The sequence below is a fragment of the Symphalangus syndactylus genome, chromosome 12, assembly GCF_028878055.3.
Source record: "Symphalangus syndactylus isolate Jambi chromosome 12, NHGRI_mSymSyn1-v2.1_pri, whole genome shotgun sequence".
Lineage (NCBI taxonomy): Eukaryota > Metazoa > Chordata > Mammalia > Primates > Hylobatidae > Symphalangus > Symphalangus syndactylus.
Window position 1 is genome coordinate 70,066,768 of NC_072441.2, and position 19,500 is coordinate 70,086,267.

The 19,500-nt window shown below is 36.6% G+C and overlaps 1 protein-coding gene across 2 annotated transcripts in view; it reads left to right on the forward strand.

The window, feature by feature from the left end:
• MAN1A2 (mannosidase alpha class 1A member 2) overlaps window positions 1–19,500 on the forward strand; it is a 181,873-nt gene that overhangs the window by 41,899 nt on the left and 120,474 nt on the right. For both annotated transcript variants that reach the window (XM_063624683.1, XM_063624684.1), the window contains exons 3-4: window positions 2,156–2,252; window positions 14,015–14,133. In XM_063624683.1, the coding sequence (XP_063480753.1) occupies window positions 2,156–2,252; window positions 14,015–14,133 (216 nt within the window). The remainder of the gene's footprint in view (window positions 1–2,155; window positions 2,253–14,014; window positions 14,134–19,500) is intronic.

Sequence of the window (19,500 nt, forward strand, 5' to 3'; positions counted from 1 at the left end):
CTTTCCATGTTTAGTGCTTCCTTCAGGAGCTCTTTTAGGGCAGGCCTGGTGGTGACAAAATCACTCAGCATTTGCTTGTCTGTAAAGTATTTTATTTCTTCTTCACTTGTAAAGCTTAGTTTGGCTGGATATGAAATTCTGGGTTGAAAATTCTTTTCTTTAAGAATGTTGAATATCGGCCCCCACTCTCTTCTGGCTTGTAGTGTTTCTGCTGAGAGATCAGCTGTTATTCTGATTGGCTTCCCTTCGTGGGTAACCCGACCTTTCTCTCTGGCTGCCCTTAACATTTTTTCCTTCATTTCAACTTTGGTGAATCTGACAATTATGTGTCTTGGAGTTGCTCTTCTCGAGGAGTATCTTTGTGGCGTTCTCTGTATTTCCTGAATCTGAATGTTGGCCTGCCTTGCTAGATTGGGGAAGTTCTCCTGGATAATATCTTGCAGAGTGTTTTCCAACTTGGTTCCATTCTCCCCATCATTTTCAGGTACACAAATCAGACGTAGGTTTGGTCTTTTCACATAGTCCCAAATTTCTTGGAGGCTTTGTTCATTTCTTTTTATTCTTTTTTCTCTAAACTTCCCTTCTCGCTTCATTTCATTCATTTCATCTTCCATCAGCGATACCCTTTCTAACAGTTGATCGCATCTGCTACCGAGGCTTCTGCAATCTTCGCGTAGTTCTCGATACTTGGCTTTCAGCTCCATCAGCTCCTTTAAGCCCTTCTCTCCATTGGTTATTCTAGTTATCCATTCTTCTAATTTTTTTTCAAAGTTTTTAACTTCTTTGCTATTGTTTTGAATTTCCTCCTGTAGCTCGGAGTAGTTTGATCGTCTGAAGCCTTCTTCTCTCAACTAGTCAAAGTCATCCTCCGTCCAGCTTTGTTCCGTTGCTGGTGAGGAACTACGTTCCTTTGGAGGAGGAGAGGTGCTCTGCTTTTTAGAGTTTCCAGTTTTTCTGCTCTGTTTTTTCCCCATCTTTGTGGTTTTATCTACTTTTGGTCTTTGATGATGGTGATGTACAGATGGGTTTTTGGTGTGGATGTCCTTTCTGTTTGTTAGTTTTCCTTCCACCAGACAGGACCCCCAGCTGCAGGTCTGTTGGAGTTTACTAGAGGTCCACTCCAGACCCTGTTTGGCTGGGTGTCAGCAGCGGTGGCTGCAGAACAGCGGATTTTCATGAGACCACAAATTCAGCTGTCTGATAGTTCCTCTGGAAGTTTTGTCTCAGAGGAGTACCCAGCCGAGTGAGGTGTCAGTCTGTCCCTACTGGGGGGGGGTGCCTCCCAGTTAGGCTGCTCAGGGGTCAGGGACCCACTTTAGGAGGCAGTCTCTCCATTCTCAGATCTCCAGCTGCGTGCCGGGAGAACCACTACTCTCTTCAAAGCTGTCAGTCAGACAGGGACATTTAAGTCTGCAGAGGTTCCTGCTGAGTTTTTGTTTGTCTGTGCCCTGCCCCCAGAGGTGGAGCCTACAGAGGCAGGCAGGCAGGCCTCCTTGAGCTGTACTGGGCTCCACCCAGTTCGAGCTTCCTGGCTGCTTTGTTTACCTAAGCAAGCCTGGGCAATGGCGGGCGCCCCTCCCCCAGCCTTGCTGCCTCCTTGCAGTTTGATCTCAGACTGCTGTGCTAGCAATCAGCAAGACTCTGTGGGCATAGGACCCTCCGAGCCAGGTGTGGGACACAATCTCCTAGTGTGCCGTTTTCCAGGCCCGTTGGAAAAACGCAGTATTAGGGTGGGACTGACCCGATTTTCCAGGTGCCGTCTGTTACCCCTTTCTTTGACTAGGAAAGGGAACTCCCTGACCCCTTGCGCTTCCCGAGTGGGGCAATGCCTCGCCCTGCTTTGGCTCACGCACAGTGCGCTTCACCGACTGTCCTGCACCCACTGTTTGGCACTCCCTAGTGAGATGAAACTGGTACCTCAAACAGAAATGCAGAAATCACCCGTCTGCTGTGTCGCTCAGGCTGGGAGCTGGAGACAGGAGCTGTTCCTATTCGGCCATCTTGGCTCCACCTGATACAAATGTTAATTGAATAATATACTAATGTAGATCTAGAAGAATGGGCAAGGATGTAGTAATAGAACTCAAAATTGTATGAAATAAAAAGACAGTTTGTGAAAATTTAAATTGATGGGTTTTAATTTTTCTCTTTTCAGATGATGAAACATGCTTGGGATAACTATAGGACATATGGGTGGGGACATAATGAACTCAGACCTATTGCAAGGAAAGGACACTCCCCTAACATATTTGGTAAGTTTACTTTTTCTAATTACTATTTCCATTTTCTACCTCCATCTTTTAAAACAAGATGTAACTTTTCAAAGTACTTTCTAAAATCTGAGTATTTCTGTGGAACTATAATTTGAAGAAACATGTATGATTTTTTTCAAGTGTCAGTCACGATTAAGTTCCAGTTGCTTTGGAGTACACATGTATGTGGTAGATTTTCTATTTACATATGGATGCTTTAGTCATTTATCTGAGTATTTTAAAGCTTTTTTTTTGGCATTTTTTTCTTTAGTGTCAGGAAAAGTGGGCACCTACTTGTCATTTTTTTCTTCAACACAATACCTATTCTGATATTCACTTTACAGAGGAAGAGGGGAGGGATGGGAAATTCTTGTAGTTCTATGTACATTTTTTTAAAAAGTTACATACTTGGGATGATTGGGTTACTGAATTCAGTGGGTTATGTTGTACATTCACGGCTCCTAAGGAAAAATTAACAATGTGTTCTGTGAATGGAGGTTTGGGGAAGAGCTGTGTTCATCTTGAGTTTGTTCATCCTACTTTCCTTGAGCTCAGTTTACTTATAAAACTTCCCAGTTTAACTTAACCAATTTAACAACTTTTACTAAACCCAAAGATAAGTCTTCAGAATTGTTAAGCTACTCTTTGTAGTCTTCACTCCTTTCCCCCATTTTAAATGCTTCTTGATGTGACTTGATGATTATCTTTTAAGTAATGATAGATGAAGGCAAGAAAATTTTAATGGGCTAAAAAGACACAAACTAGTTATATGCAATCGGATTTTATTACCTGTAGTAAACCATCACAATAATTCAAGTAACAGCAATTTTCTTTTTGACACTAGGGAAGGATTTTTCTAATGCTGTGACTTTTGTTATAATTTGTTCATTGTTGCTTGCTTTTGGTCAAAAAAGAAAATGTCTTAAAAAATAATTTCTGTTGGGGGTTTTGGAGATGTTGTGGTAGAGGAGTAAAGGAAAAAAGTTTCCTCTAGGTCATCAGTGACTGCTAGAGACTTCATAATATGATATTTAATTTATCAGCCATTATGTAATGAAATAAAGTATATTTTCTTAGCAGAGTTTTGGACTGGAAAGTTCTTACTGCTTTGTGGGTGTCACAATATGAGGCATTAGTGCAATACAGACATTCCACGGTGAAACCCCGTCTCTACTAAAAATACAAAAAAATTAGCCGGGCGTGGTGGCGGGCGCCTGTAGTCCCAGCTACTCGGAGAGGCTGAGGCAGAAGAATGGCGTGAACCCGGGAGGCGGAGCCTGCAGTGAGCCAAGATTGCGCCACTGCATTCCAGCCTGGGCCACACAGCGAGACTCCGTCTCAAAAAAAAAAAAAAAAAAAAAAATTTAGAACCTCCCTTCAAGTAACTGTTCCTTTATGTTAAACTCAATGGTAAATTGTGAGCCTTTTAAAAAGATTGGAGTATAAAAATATATTGAAAATAAAAATTGGATGTCAATTTTTAATTTTTTTCAAACAATATTTCTCAGAACATCTAATATATTAATATTTATCAAATAGATACTGGTCCTATCTGTTTATCAAATAAATATTGCTGCTTTAGTAAACTTTAAAGATAGAAGAAAATTAATTTTGACACTTAGGAAACATCTATTGTGAGAAGAAAATTATAGTGAAATGGTAGAAAAAGAAAATCTACAGAATTTTCAATAGTCAAAATTAGGTGCTGCTTATCTTTTATTAAATTTTTGAGTGGTTACAGTTTCTTTTCCAGCCAGGTAAGCTAAGTAGGAATAGATCTATTATTATGTTTTGTCTTATGTTTGTAGCTATGCAGTTAGTTAAAGGATTATTTTTTATAGTTTAATACTATGTTTTCTACTTACTCTGTTTGTTTTGTGTATCTCAAATTCTTGCCAGTAAGTACAATTTGAGTTTTTTTAATCAATTTTTTATCTTTTTCTTTTTTTAAAAAAATGGTAAAAGTCTAAGAGAAGGGTGGTAAGTAGTTCTCAGTGTCTCATTTGACATCTCAAATTTAGTATGCCTTTACAGAATAGGAATATATAGGTGGATACTGAACCTTTGCTTGCAGTATTCTAGATTTTAGGGAAAACATTAACTTAAAACACTCTCCTTTTTGTTAGCCTTGATTATTAAACAATTCTTTTATATGGTAACTGAGATAGGGGCTCCTCTGACTTCTGTCTAGTTAGTTCTTGGCATCAGAGTCCTCTTTACATGCAGATAACAGAAAATCCATTGCAAAATGGCTTAAACTAAAAAGAAAACTTAATCAGCTGAATGAATTCCTGGTGTATATCTGATTCTACCTGAGCTTTTTTACTTTATCTTTTCTGTTTTCCTGTGTGTTGATATAATCAAGCTGGTTTCTTAGCAGGATGGCTGCAGCAGTTTGAAGCTTCGTATCTTCATACTACCACATCTGTGGGAAAGAGAACATTGTAGAGAAGAGAGCACTCGGATGTCTTAAAAATATAATTGAAATACTCACTGTTTCTTATTGTCTCTGATTAGGTCTTGTGCCCATTGTTGAACCAAATGCTGTGCTTAGGAGGATGGGACATGTTCTTTTTGTTTTGCTTAGTTAGGGTCTGGCTGTGGAGCCAGGAGAGGGGAGAAGGAAGTGTTGCTGGATATGAGTTAGCACTGATACTAATTATTCTAACAGTGATTAATAGTTAGAATGGCTGGGTGCAGTGGCACATAGTCCCAGCTCCGCAGGAGGTTGAGATGGGAGGATCACCTGGGGCCAGGAGTCCAAGGCTACGGGGCGCCATGATCATGATGCCTGTGGATAGCCACTGTGCCCTAACCTGGGCAACATAGCAACATAGCAAAACCCTTTCTCTTAAAAAAAAACAAAACAGAATGAGTTCTTTCTATTTAGATGTTCTGGAAAATAGAAAGTTTTGTTAGGGATAGGTCTTTTTGCATGTAGAAGAAGTTATTTTAATTTGGAAAAAGAGTATTCTTTGATTTTGCAATGCTTTCTGAAGGGTGCATTTTATTTTCCAGGTGTGTGTGTGTGTGTGTGTGTGTGTGTGTGTATTTATATGTAAATATGTTCCTTTTGTTATTTCTGACTTAACTGTGATTTGATTTGTACATGTTTTGTTGAAGATTGTTGCTTCTATATTAATAAGAGATACTGCTCTGTACTTTTCTTGTATTATCTTTGTCTTGTTTTGATATCAGAGTAATGCCGGACTCAGAAAATGATTTGGGAAGTGTTTTCTGCGCTTCAGTTTTCTGGATGAGATTGTTTAGGATTGGTTTTATTTTTTTCTTTAATGTTTGGTATATGTTGCTGAAGAAACCACTTGCATCTGGATTTTTTTTTTTCTTGAAGGTTTTTAAACTACAAACTTAATTTCTCTGATAGTAAGGACCATTCAGTTTATCTGTTTCATTTTGGGTGAGTTTTGGTAATTTGTGGTTTTTGAGTAATTGGTCTGAGTTATCTAAGTTATTGATTTTATATGCATAGAATTGTTTGGAGTATTGCCTTGTCATTTGAATGTCTCTGGCAGCTGTAGTAATAATCCCCTTTCATTTCTAATATTAGTGATTTATGTTTTGTCTCCTCTCTTGTCCTGCTAGAATTTTATTAATTTTATTGATCTTTTCAAAGAAGCAACTTTTGGGTTCATTGATCTTTGTAATATTTTCTTTGTGTTTTTATTTCTTTGATTTCTACTCTTTACTGTTTTCTTCTTTTGCATGATTTGGGTTGATTTTGCTCTTGTTTTTCTAGTGTCTTGAAGTAGAAGCCTAGATTATTGACCAGAGATCCTCTTTTCTAATGTATTTATTACTGTAAACTTTCTAACTACTGCTTTTGCTGCATTCCTGAGGGTTTGATATATTTTCATTTTCATTCAATTCAGTGTTTTAAAATTTTCCTTGAGTAAGTTTAAGTATTTAGAGTTTAAAAAAATCCTTCTGTTACAGATTTCTTGTTTTAATTCTGTTAGGATCAGAGAATGTACTTCACATAATTTTAATTCTTTTAAATTATTTTTGGTTTGCTTTCTGACACAGGTTTGTCTTGGTGAATTTTCCATTTGTGCTTAGAAGGAATGGTATGTGTATATTCTGCTGTTATTGTGTGGAATATTCTATTGATGTCAGTTAGATCCCATTGTTTAATGGGGTTGTTCAGGCTATCTCTATCTTAGTTGGTTTTCTGTCTCGTTCTGTCAGTTACTGAGAGAGGGATGTTGAAGTCCTCAACTCTTATTTTGGACTTCTTTCAGTTCTGCCAACTTTTGCTTAATGTAATTTGAGGTACTCTTGTCAGGTGTTTGTCCACTAAGGATGATGTATTCTTAGGAGCACCACTAAAGCCCTAGTATCAAAACCAGACAAAGATATTTATAAGAAAAGGAAACTGTAGAGCAGTATCCCTTATGAACATAGACATAAGAATATTTAAGTAAATTTTAGTAAATCTTGTTGAGTAATACATTTGTCCTTTGGTATCCATGGAGGATTGGTTTCAGGACTCCAGAGAATACCAAAATCCATGGATGCCCAAGTCCCTTTTGTAAAATAGTATGTAATATTTGCATATAACCTAAGCATATTCTCTCATATTATCTCTAGATTACTTAGAATACCTAATACAATAGAAATAGTTGTTATTCTGTATCTTAAAATTTTTGTTTTTTTTAAATTGCTGTATTGTTATTTTTAAAATTATTTTCCCCAAATATTTTCCATCTAGTGTTGGTTGAACCTGTGGATATGGAACTGGTGAATACTGAAGGCTGAGTGTATATTACATTGTGACTAAGTGGAGTTTGTCATAGAGATACATGGTAGGTTTTACATTTGGAAATTAGCTAGTGTAGTTTAAGATATCAGTATAATAAAAGAGAAAAATCATAGGATTATCCCAGTAGTTGGAGAAAAAGCATTTAATAACATTTAACATCCATCGATGATAAAAACTGTCAGCACACTAAAAAGGGGATTTCTTTAACCTGATAAAGAGAATTTCAAAACAACAACAATAAGCGAAAAATACAAAATACCCCCCACACACTTAATATTGAAAGACTATATGCTTTCCCCTAAGATTGCAAGCTAGGCAAAGGTGTCTACCCTCTCACTTTTATGTAACATTGTACTGGAGATCCTAGCCAGTGCACTAAAGCAGAAAAAAGAAAAAAAAAAAGAATAAAGATTGGAAATGAAGAAGTAAAACTATCTTTACATTTTTAGTCAACATACTTGCCCATAGAGAGAATCCTAAAGAATGTACCAAAAAAAGGTACTAGAATAAACAAATTTAGTAATGTTATAGGATACAAGTTTAATATGCAAAACCAATTATGTGTCTTGGTATATTTGCAACAAACAGTTATAAACACAGTTTAAAAAATAAAGTCATTTGCAGTAGTATCAAAAAATATGAACTATATGTGTATAAATTTGACAAAATATGTACAGAACCTATACACTGAAAACTTTATGTTGTTTTTGAGAGAAATTTAAAAGGACTTAATGGAGAGAAATGCCATGTTCATGAATTCGAATACTCAATATTGTTGAGATGTTAATTCTTTCTAAATTTATGTTTAAATTTAGAGCAGTCCAATCAAAATGACTAGGCTTTTCTGTAGAAATTGGCAAGTTGATTCTAAAATCTATGAAAATACAAAGCACTTAGAATAGTCAAGTAATTTTTTAAAAAAAACCAAGTTGAAGGATTTGCACTACCTGATTTTATAATTTACAGTAAATCTACAATTCAGGCCAGTATGGTTTTAGCATAAGGATGGGCATAGAGATCTGTGGAAAAGAATAGAAATAGAAGTGTACATACATGGTTAATTGATTTTCAACAAAGATGCAAAGGTAATTCAGTGATTAAAAGGATAGCCTTTCCAACAAGTGGTGCTAGGTCAACTGTATATTTCTATGGGAAAAGAATGAGCTTTGCCTCTTCCTTCAACATTGTATACAAAAATGGACCAAAGAGCTAAATATAAAAGCTAAAAGTAAAAAAAAATTCAGTAGAAAACACTCGAGAACATCTTTGTGATTTTGAGGTTAGCAAGGATTTTTTAGAACACAAAAAGCATCAAGTATAAAATAAAAATGTTGGTAAATTGGACTTAATGAAAATTGAAGATTTCTGCTCCCCAAATACATCAGGAAATTGGAAAGACAAACCACAGACTTGGAGAAGATATTTGAAATACATACATAAGGATGTATCCAGAATATATAAATACTTCCCCACCCAAGGAAGTATATGAATAACCAGTAAGCACATCAATAAGCAGGGAAAGTAAAATTCACACCACAATGGAATATTTCTGCATACCCATTAACATGTCTAAAATTTGAAGGTCAACAGTACCAAATATTGACAAGGATGCTAGAGCAACTATAACTGTTATACATTGTATTGGGAGTGTAAAATGGTACACTGTGGAAAGCAGTTTGTCAGTTTCTTATAAACTTACTGTATAGCCTAGCAATTCCACTCCTACATATTTCCTTGGTGCTCACAAATGAGATCAGGTGTAGTTGTATGTTTCTTAGTAAATTCGATTTTTTTTCCACCAATGATATACAGAATTTATAAATTGAATTTTAAGATCTTTTTCCCTATGTTATATACAAGTTTGTATAGAATAGGAGTTATCACTCTTAAAATTAAAGTAGTATTCATTCTATGAAACTTACAGAATATGGTTATTTTGATAGCAGGTAGCTCTTTGAAAACTTCTTTATTTCCTCTGTTTTTCGGTCTGTTTGTTTAGATTTTCTGTTTCTTCTTTCATAAGTCAAAAACAGTATTTCTCAAGAAAGATCAAATTTATTGTGAATATATGAATAAAATGGGCCTTTTATAATTTTAAAAAATTTTCTCTGTGCTTATCTGTTGTTACATTTTTCTTTATTATTTTGTGTTTTTGTCTTGTCTACCTTTTAAAAACGAGGTTAATGGTAGATTCATTGTATGGTTCTTCATGGAACCATTTCTTGAATTTATTATTTCAATAATTTTCTTCATTTCTAATTCATCCATTTCTGCCTTTAGTTTTTCTCATTCTTCTATTATTTTGCTCAAATTTGTTTTTTCTTAGAATATTCAGTTATTTTCATTTGTTCTTACTAACTAGTATAAATATTTTAAGTTTTTTTGTGAGAACTGCTTTAGTTGATTCCCATGCTCTCATACCAAATTTTTATGATGTTTTATATATTTTGCAATGTCATGTTTTGCTGCTTCTTTGACCCAAGAATAGTGTTAGGCTTTTTCATTTTTTCCTGTTCAAATCTTGACTTCCTCTAGGTAAAGAATCATGATGATAGCCAGTAATTTCAATTTTACACTTTTCTTCCTTGAGCCCTTTAGCTCATGGCACCTTGTGCAACTAACCAAGACTGGTACAGAATAGGTGGGTCAGGCCTTTTTTCACTCCAGAATAGTCAATACCTTAGAGAAATATGTACTTAGAGGACTAAATAAATAACTAGGTAACTGGAGGAGCAGAACTATCTACACAAATTAAAATAAGGACACAAACAGTAGTCTCAAGGATTTAAAATAAGTTTGGTAAATGTTTTCTATGAAATGTCAAAATTAAAAGAGATACATATTCAAGAAGTTATGCAAGAGTTAGAGATATATGAGTGATTAAATGGCTTGATACCATTTTTATCATAATAAAAAGCTGAGGAACGTAACAACACGTAACTAACTTTCTGGATAATATCAACATGAAGGGAACTTAGTAGGTAGAAGACCAAGGAATTTATCAGTGTGTTGAAGTACTTGTCTTGTTAGCTAAGAGATTTTGTGTAATTTTGAGTACTTGTCTTGTTAGCTAAGAGAAGATAGATGTATTGATAAGTTGAAGAAATTATTAGGAACACATGAACAAGAAAATGGCATGTAAATTAAGAACAACCATCATAAGAACAAATTTGTGTAGCTTTAAATCATTGGAAGAAAACAATCTCTACTCAGTAGAAAGAGGAATGGAAAAAGAAAAGAGGAGAATAGTAAATGGAAAATGTGAACTAAGTAATGTTGAATGCTGGCTCTGAATATGTCACCAAGAAAACCTGTTGATAAGACAAAGCTATTAATTATTACTTTGGTAAGGAGATCAGTACCTCACTGGAGTCATAGCCTTTCAGAGTTTTGGAGTATAAATCATCATTTGATACTTTCTATTGAAGAGTTGATGGGTCTGTCAGGAAGTTCCTAGAATGAACAATAAATTTTTTTTGCAATTTTTATCTTTCTGGGCAAAAGCTCCTGGAACAGTAAATTCATGTTGTTGAAGACAATGTAATATAGTAAAGACATGTTAATGCAGGCAGTAAGCTATGTGGATCATTTGCATTTTCATAGAACATAATAATTGCATTAATGGGATTGGGGAGAACCCATCTGCTCCCTGATGTTTATTTTTTTGCTGTACTACTGGATTTTTTACTCTACTAATAGCAAAACTAGGTTGTTTTGCTACTATTTTATTTAGGATTTGTACAGTTATATTCATTAGTAAGATTGGCCTGTTCTCTTAAGTTTTCATTATCTAGTTTCGGTATCAGTTAGGCTGGTTTTGAATTAATTCTTCCCTCTCTTCCTCCCTTTCTCTCTTGCTTTCTTCCCCGCGGAACATTTTTTTAATGATAAGGATTATCTCTTAAAAGTGGATACATTTTATTATTTTGATTTTCTCTACTCATATTTTGTTTGATGGTTTCCTTTTTTCTTTTTTTTTTACATTTTCTAACTTTTATTGTACATTTCATTTTATCAACATAAAATTAACCTTTGGTTACTAAAAAAAATATATTGATAGATGGCAAGCATGCTTCCAAAGGGATTGGACTTGTTGTAGTCAATTGATGTTTATGATTTAAAAAGAAAAAGAAAACAAAACCTGTTCATTTAAACAATCATTATTATTTCCAGGTATTTTATGAGGGAAGGGCTTACACAGACATTTCTGTAATTAATTATTTTTCTGCTTCCTTAGAGTTAATTATTCACAGTTACTTTGCATAGTTACATGAGTTAGCTCTTCCCAACATTAGTAGTACTTTTTGTTTTGTTTTTGGAAAATTTTCATCTAAATCACCATGGGATGTAATCACCATTCCACATGTTGCTTTGTTCAGTTGTACAGTACCTACCTTAGCCTTTGTAAAATTTGGTAAATATTACTGCTTTCTGGTTAAGTTCTGTGGAAGAAGGCAGAAAAAAAAATTGCACCTCCCTTGTCCCTTGTTGAATTAAGAGTACACAGACTTCTCTTTCTCCTTTTTTAAAATAAGTATCTTGGCAGTTGAAAACAGGTGCTAATTCAGTTCATTCACAATATGAGAAAGATCAATGTACATTTGAAACTCTCTTCAGAGCAGAAAATTGTTAAGAGTTGAGCAAAACAGAAAACAGAGTCCTTTTCTAAATATAGCAATGTCATATGACCCCACTGGTCTTTGTACTCAGAGAATTAAGGTATTAGACACATTGCTCCATGGATGCAGCATATAATTACTCTGCGGAAGAGGCACTATGACCAACGAGCACAGATATTGATATAAATGTTGGGCTTGTGTCTGTCCTTTTTGATCTAAGGAAATAGACTTTTGAATGTTGCTGGGACATCCCCACATGACAGCTTGTCATCTGTGTAAACTCCCACTGTACACAGAAAACAGTTCTTCCATCTCTTCGGTTTTATTTTTATACCCCTTTTCACAGCAGTCGATGTTTAAACACTTTTCAAACAGTAGACTTTTTTTTTTCTGTTTCCTTCTTTAACTGTGAGATCTCAAACTAATGCTAATTCAGTTTTGTCGGTTATCATGATCATTTTTTTTTTCTGAAGAGTGGGTGATTTTTTTTAAAAGAAAATGTATACTTTTATTTTTCCGTGATTACAAACACAACTGAACATCAAATGCACAAAGTAAGAATTATACGGGGAAAAAAATCAGGTAAGTTCATATATATATCACCTTTTCAAGGCTATTTCCATCCAGAATAACCTTGGTTTGCCAGGGCCAATAGAAAGAAGTCACAAAATCGCCTTTAGTCAAATTTGTGTGTTTGCTTTCTTCTATAATTCCAATACCTCCACCATCAACGACTTGAGATAGCTGCCAAGGTGTTATATAATCAGTGCCAGTGTCTTCCTTCATTCTACAACGAAGGCTGTCACTTCACACTTGGAAGGTTGCACAGCGGCCAGGCAGAGGCGCTCCTCATTTCCCAGACGGGGTGGCGGCCGGGCAGAGGCGCTCCTCACTTCCCTGACAGGGCGGCCGGGCAGAGACGCTCCTTACTTCCCAGACGGGGTGGCGGGCAGAGGCGCTCCTCACGTCCCAGACGGGGCGGCCGGGCAGAGGCGCTCCTCACTTCCCTGACAGGGCGGCCGGGCAGAGACGCTCCTTACTTCCCAGACGGGGTGGCGGGCAGAGGCGCTCCTCACGTCCTAGACGGGGCGGCCGGGCAGAGGCGCTCCTCACGTCCCAGACGGGGTGGCCGGGCAGAGGCGCTCCTCACTTCCCAGACGATGGGCGGCCGGGCAGAGACGCTCCTCACTTCCTAGACGGGGTGGCAGCCGGGCGGAGGCTGTAATCTTAGCACTTTGGGAGGCCAAGGCAGGCGGCTAGGAGGTGGAGGTTGTAGTGAGCCCAGATCACGCCACTGCGCTCTAGCCTGGGCAACATTGAGCACTGAGTGAGCGAGACTCCGTCTGTAATCCCAGCACTTCGGGAGGCCGAGGCGGGCAGATCACTGGAGGTCAGGAGTTGGACAGCAGCCTGGCCAACACGGCGAAACCCCGTCTCCACCAAAAATACAAAAACCAGCGAGGCGTGGTGGTGTGCGCCAGCAATCCCAGGCACCCTTCAGGCCGAGGCAGGAGAATCATGGGAGCTCAAGACAGGGAGGCTGCAGGAAGCCGAGATCATGCCGCTGCACTCCAGCCTGGGCAACAGAGGGAGACCGTCAAGAAAGAAAAAAAGAGAGAGTGAGGGAGAGAGAGAGAAAAGAGAGAGTGAGAAAAGGAGGAAGGAAAGGAGGAAGGGAGAGAGAGAAAAGAGAGAAAGAGAAAAGGAGGAAGGAAAGGAGGAAGGAAGGGAGGGAAGGAGGGAGGGAGGGAGGAAGGAAGGAAGGAAGGAAGGCAGGCAGGCAGGCAGGCAGGCTGGTTTCTTTTTTGCAATTTGATCTACCTGCTTGTTGATTGTTAAGGATTGTTAAGTTTTTTTTTCCACTGTGGTTATCCAGCCCTGTTGTACATTTATTATTTTTAAATATATTTTTTGTCCTTTCTATGAATTTGGACCAGATCAGAAGGACATGGTTGTCTTATTACTTAGCTTTGTCATCGTGAACTATGCTCCCCTTTTCTTGAATTAATCCCCTTTTTTTTTCTTTCTCAGTTAAGTAGATAGATATCTTGTATTCTGACCAGGCAGAAAATTAAGGAAAAGTATGCTTTTAGTTTTCTTTTGTCTTCCTATTTTTAGTAAAGTACTATTTTTAGTAAAATATGTTAAACTATGTATATTATCTAATATACATGTAATTTCTAATGTGAAAGCAAACAATATTGGGCATTCTAAATTTTTAGTCCTTGTACTCTTAGTTTAGTTTACTTTTATACATAAATAATTAAAACACTGAATGTTAAGGGAATCTTTTTTTCCCCCCCAAAGAGAACAGGAGCCTAAAGCGATCTTTTTAATGATAATTTTTTTCTTCCCAAATATAGGAAGTTCACAAATGGGTGCTACCATAATAGATGCTTTGGATACCCTTTATATCATGGGACTTCATGCTGAATTCCTAGATGGGCAAAGATGGATTGAAGACAACCTTGATTTCAGTGTGGTGAGTGTATGATTGATAACTAATCTCTTAGATTGGCCATGAAAAGACACAATGTCTAACTGCTATTGTCTGAACATTTGTGCCTTCCTAAAATTCATATGTTGAAACCTAATCACTAATATGATGGTACTAGAAGATGGGGACTTTGAGAGGTGATTAGGTCATGAGGGTTGAGCTCTCATGAATGGAAAAAAATATATATATATATTTTAAAGTTTAGTGATTTTCATAGTTAGGCCTACACCCATTCTTCTGGCACTTTAGCATGGTTAAGTGGCACTGCTTAGGTTTGGCATAGTTGTTAAGTCACACGCCCAGCACAGTTGCATTCGTGGTGTGCAACTTGAGAAAGTTCCTTATCTTTCTAAACCTGCCATAAAATTGCTATTCCATTATAGTATTGTGAGGATTATTTGAGATAATCTGGTACATATTAAGTGCTCAGTAAATAGTAGCAATTATTTTCATTATCACCAGTCTTCACCTAAAAGATGTGTGGACTGTTTTGTCATATTCACATCTTTTGTGTTATTTGTGCTTGCTTTTCCTTTTGACTGTATTATCCTTCACTACTTCTCTATGTACTTCTCTCTGGCAGACTCTTCGTTATTTAAATTGTGATAAAAGTCCATAATTATTTCTTCTCTGATGCCTTTCTTGGTGCTAACTAGACAAAAATGGTTCACTTTCCTTTATATTACTGTAGCATTTGGACGTATCTCAATGAGAACAATTTTTATTATCAGTTAAGTTTAGGTTTGATGGTGAATGATAGAAAACCTAATATAAAATAGCTTAAACGAGATAGGTATTTATTTATTTTTTTCATGTAAATCAAGTACAGAGATAAGCAGTTCAGGGCTGGTTTGGGTGGTTCCTTGATCATCAAGGATCTAGGATCATTTGTCTTGTTGCTCCGTCGGCTTCAGTGTATATCTTAGACCTCATGGTATAAAATGGTTCCTAAAGATCCAGGCATTTTATCCAGTTGACAGAAAGAATGTGACTGTTCTTTAAGAAGACGTCTCAGGAGGTAGTCTCCCCATTTTTGCTTGTAGAGTTTACTAATACAGCCTCAACTAACTCCAAAGGAAAGCTGAGAAATGTAGTCTTTTTTTTCTGTGTAGCTATGTAGCCTTTATACAACAGATTGTGCTTTTTGTATCTTGTTTAAGAAAGCCCTACTCCTAGATCATGAATATATTTTCTTATATTTTATTCTGAAGGTTTTAGAGTTTTGCTTTTGTATTTACTCTTTAATCCAAATGGAATTGATTTTTTTTAATGTAGGATGAAGTAGGCCACTATTAGTTGATCCTAGTACCATTTCTTTTCCTGCTATTTTTATATGCCGCATTAGTCATATATTAGTCATATTATAGTTTATTCTTTAACATTGGCTTTTTTCTTTATCCATATATCAATACTAAACTATCTTAACTACAATTTTTTTTATAAGAAGCTTGATGTCTGTATCTGAATCTTGGTATCTGATCTTGTTCTCTGCGGAAATTATCTTAGTTCTCAGCTTTTTGTTCTTTCAAGTTCTGGAAAACTGTGGAAATTTTGATAAGGATTGCATTTAATTTGCAGATTAATTTGGGGAGAATTAACATCTGTGCAATACTCCCATTCATTGACAGTGTTAGGTAACATGGGGTACCTTAAAATGGCGCCGTACCTTAAGATGGGGCTGGTTCCGGGTTCTTCTCCCCTCCTTGACGGGCACTGTCTGAACCCGCCAAAGGAGGGCCCATCAGAAAGAAGCATCTCCCGCCTTCCCTTGGGCCCGCCCCTAGCCCAATCCACGTAGGCCCAAGGGATATAAAACCCAGCACACCAGCAGCGCTCTCTCTCTTCTCTTCCTTCTCCTTGCGTGGTGCCGCTTGATACCTCCAATGACGATCTCTTGACTGCGACCGGTGTAGTTTGGTCTCCACCCAGCCCCTTTCAGACAGGACAGCTTTATTATGGCTAATAATTCCCTTGTATATCATTGTTATCAGTCAGGGTTCAATCAGGAACCAGACTATACCATTTATTTTAACTAGAGAATTTAATGTTTAGAATTGTTATCCAACTAATGGGGAACCAAAAAGGCAAAAAGAGAGCATTGTGATATCACCAGAGGTATTAACTCTAGGAAACAGGAAACAGCTGCCACCTGTGGGGGCTGTAAGAACAATGGGAAGAGGTTGGGATCATTAAAATGCAGTAGCTTGGGCTGTATAGAACTAGTACCTGTGCTGCCCAGGTGTTACTGGTACCTCAGGAAGACTGTGTCAGAGCTGGGACTCAGAACTCTGAGGAGGAGACACCTAGCCAAGTGCTTGATATCTGTAAAGGAAACCATGAGTCTGATTTGGGGATTGTGTCTGTATGTGTGATAGGGGAACAGTACTCTGGAACCAATTGCCACTGCCAGGGTGAACCTGGCTGGTGTGACACTATCAGAAACTAGAAGTAAACAGGAGGGAATAAGACTCTTCTTCCTCCAGTCTTGCATTGTCTTTTTAGAACCTCCTAATGTTAGTGCCTAAAAGGGAGCCAGCTGGTAAATTAAATGCATTTGTGTAGTTCCAACTCCCATATACCAAAGTAGAGTATAGAAGAATGGATTTGAACCTGAGAGAAGTAGCGTAATCATCAGCACAGTCATTTTTGTTCCTTTCTTTCAACCTTTAAATGTCATTATGTTTTAGCTGCTTATTTTGCATATATAGTAGTATTTGGGTTTTGTTATTTTTATCCAACCTTAGAGTCTTTTTAACTATTAAGTCTGATATATTTACATTTACTATGATAACATATTTGGAGTTAGGTCTTTCATCTTTGTTTTGCTACCTATATTATGATTGTACTTTTCATTTGTTTTTAGTTTGTTTTCCTTATTTTGGATTAAATTACATCATCTCTCTTTTTCCCTCTACTAGTTTAACATTATACCTTCCATTTCTATTGACTTTGTCTCCAAAGTCTCCTCGAAGTTTAAATATATATATATATATGCGATATATATATATATATTATAAAAATATATTAAAGCTGAGTTTTATCTCTTTTTTGTGTTTGTGCTCTGGTGTCAGGAGCAAAACAATAAACAATATATATGTTTAAACTTTAAGAGTAACTCCAAAGTAGGCGTGCACACACACACACACACACACTTTCTCTCTTTCTCTCTCTCTTTCATCAAAGTATAGTATATATAAATATATATAAACTTTAAGTATAACCCTAAGTAGGCAGTTTGAAATTAATCAATTTCAGACCAGGAGTCATGGCTCGTGTCTGTAATCCCAGCACTTTGGGAGGCTGAGGCAGGAGGGTCGCTTGAGCTCAGCTTGGGCAACATAGTGAGACCTGAACTCTACAGAAAATAAGTCCCAGCTACTTGGGAGGCTGAGGAGGGAGGATTGCTTGAGCCCAGGAGGCTGAGGCTACAGGGAGCCATGATCATGCTTACTGTACTCTAGCCTGGGCAACAGAGTAAGATCCTCCTTCTGAAGAATATAAGGATTTTAGAATGCTTTAACTTAACTCATCTCCCTTTTGTTTTATGTGTCATTGTTGTCCAGTTGATCCCAAGCTATATTTTAGACCTCCAAATTAAATAATAGATAAATAAATGCACACATTTATCAAATGCAACAGGCACTGTTCTAGATTCTGTGGATATAGTAATCAACAAAACAGAGTTTTATCTGTTTTTTGTGTTTGTGTTCTAGTGTCGGGAGCAAAACAGTAAGCAAGTTATATATAGTACATCAGAGGGTGATGATAAGTGCTGTGGAGAGTAATGGTGGAGTACTGCTATTAGTATTTTACATGGGGTGGTCATGGAAGAACTCTTTGTTAAAGTGACACTTCTGAGAAGAGACCCAAGGGGAGCCATGTGGATATACAACTCTGTCTTAATAGATATTAAAACTAAGAATAGAGGTACAGTTCCCTTGTCTTTCCTGCTTCTGTTATACTATTGCAAAGTGTGTTTTCAGTTTAATTTTAAAAAGGCAATCTATTTTTTCCCTTGTTTTAATATTTTATTTTTCACTTTGTTGTTCCATAATTCTATTTCCATATGTCTATGTGTGGGTTGTTCTTTAAAGGACTTGTAATGTTTCATCAATCTGAAGACTTATGTTTTCGTCAAGTTTAGTAGATTATCAGTTATTACTTCTTTCAAAAATGTCTCTATCCTATTTTTCCATTCTGTCTCTCTAGAATTTCTCATACCTTTTGTTTTTGTAGTGAAGGAAGATTGTTTTACAAATGAAACTATTTTATTACCATGTGATTATATATAGTTAGATGATGATGTGTTAATTAGGGAAATAATGCAAGGTAATTGGTATTAATATTTTATATTAGATAGAAAAAATTTCTGATAAGGTGACATTTATTCAGAGACCTGTAGGAAGTGAGAGTGATTTGTTCAGTTATGTGAAAGGAGGGCATCCAGATAAGAGGGTAACAACTGTAAAGACTGACATAGGAGTCTCAAGTTTGACAATTCTGGGTACAGCAAGTAGGCCCATATAATTAAATGAATCAAAGGGATATTAATACGAGAGATGTCAAAGAGGTTGTAGGGGACCTGAGCATGTTAGATCTTGTTGGTCATTTTACTCTGAGTGTTATGTGAAGGCATCGTAAGGGTTTGCACAGAGTAGTGACCTAAACTGATGTAAGATTTAAAAGGCTCATTTTAACTATAGTGTGCTGAATAGAGGGTAGGGGAGGAGGGTAAGTATTAAAGCAGGGACTGGTTGGAAGGTTATTGTTGCAATTCTGGTAAGGGATGGAGGCCCTCCCACCCTTTTTTCCTTCCTCCTCATATTTAGTGAATGTCTACTATGTGCCCTATAGTATGTTACATGTTGGGAATATATGAAGTAATATTAAGCACTTTGCTTTCATGGTGGGATGGAATGACGATCGTGCTATCAAAAAATTACATTATATTGTAAAAATTCTATACTGAAGAAATATGTTAGCAGATGATGTGCCTGCCTATGAATGTTGGAAAGACTTTAGAGTAATACAGTTTCCTTTTAATTTTTATTAAAATTAACTATGAATGTTTTTATGTTAGTTGTATATCTTCTGTAGATTCTTTGATTATGTTCTCTGCCACTTCTGCTTTCTTTCCATGTGTTAGAATATTTCTAGCAATATCTATATCAATATGTAAATACAAACATAGAGACTCTATTTAGTAGGGTTATTAATATTACTATATTTGTGCTGTTTCCATCTGTTTGCCATTTAGTTTTGTTCATGATTCTTTTTCTTATAGGTAATTTGCATTTTAGAAAAATTTCATGTCTATCATCAATTTATCAAAACTATTGGTTTTATGCTTAA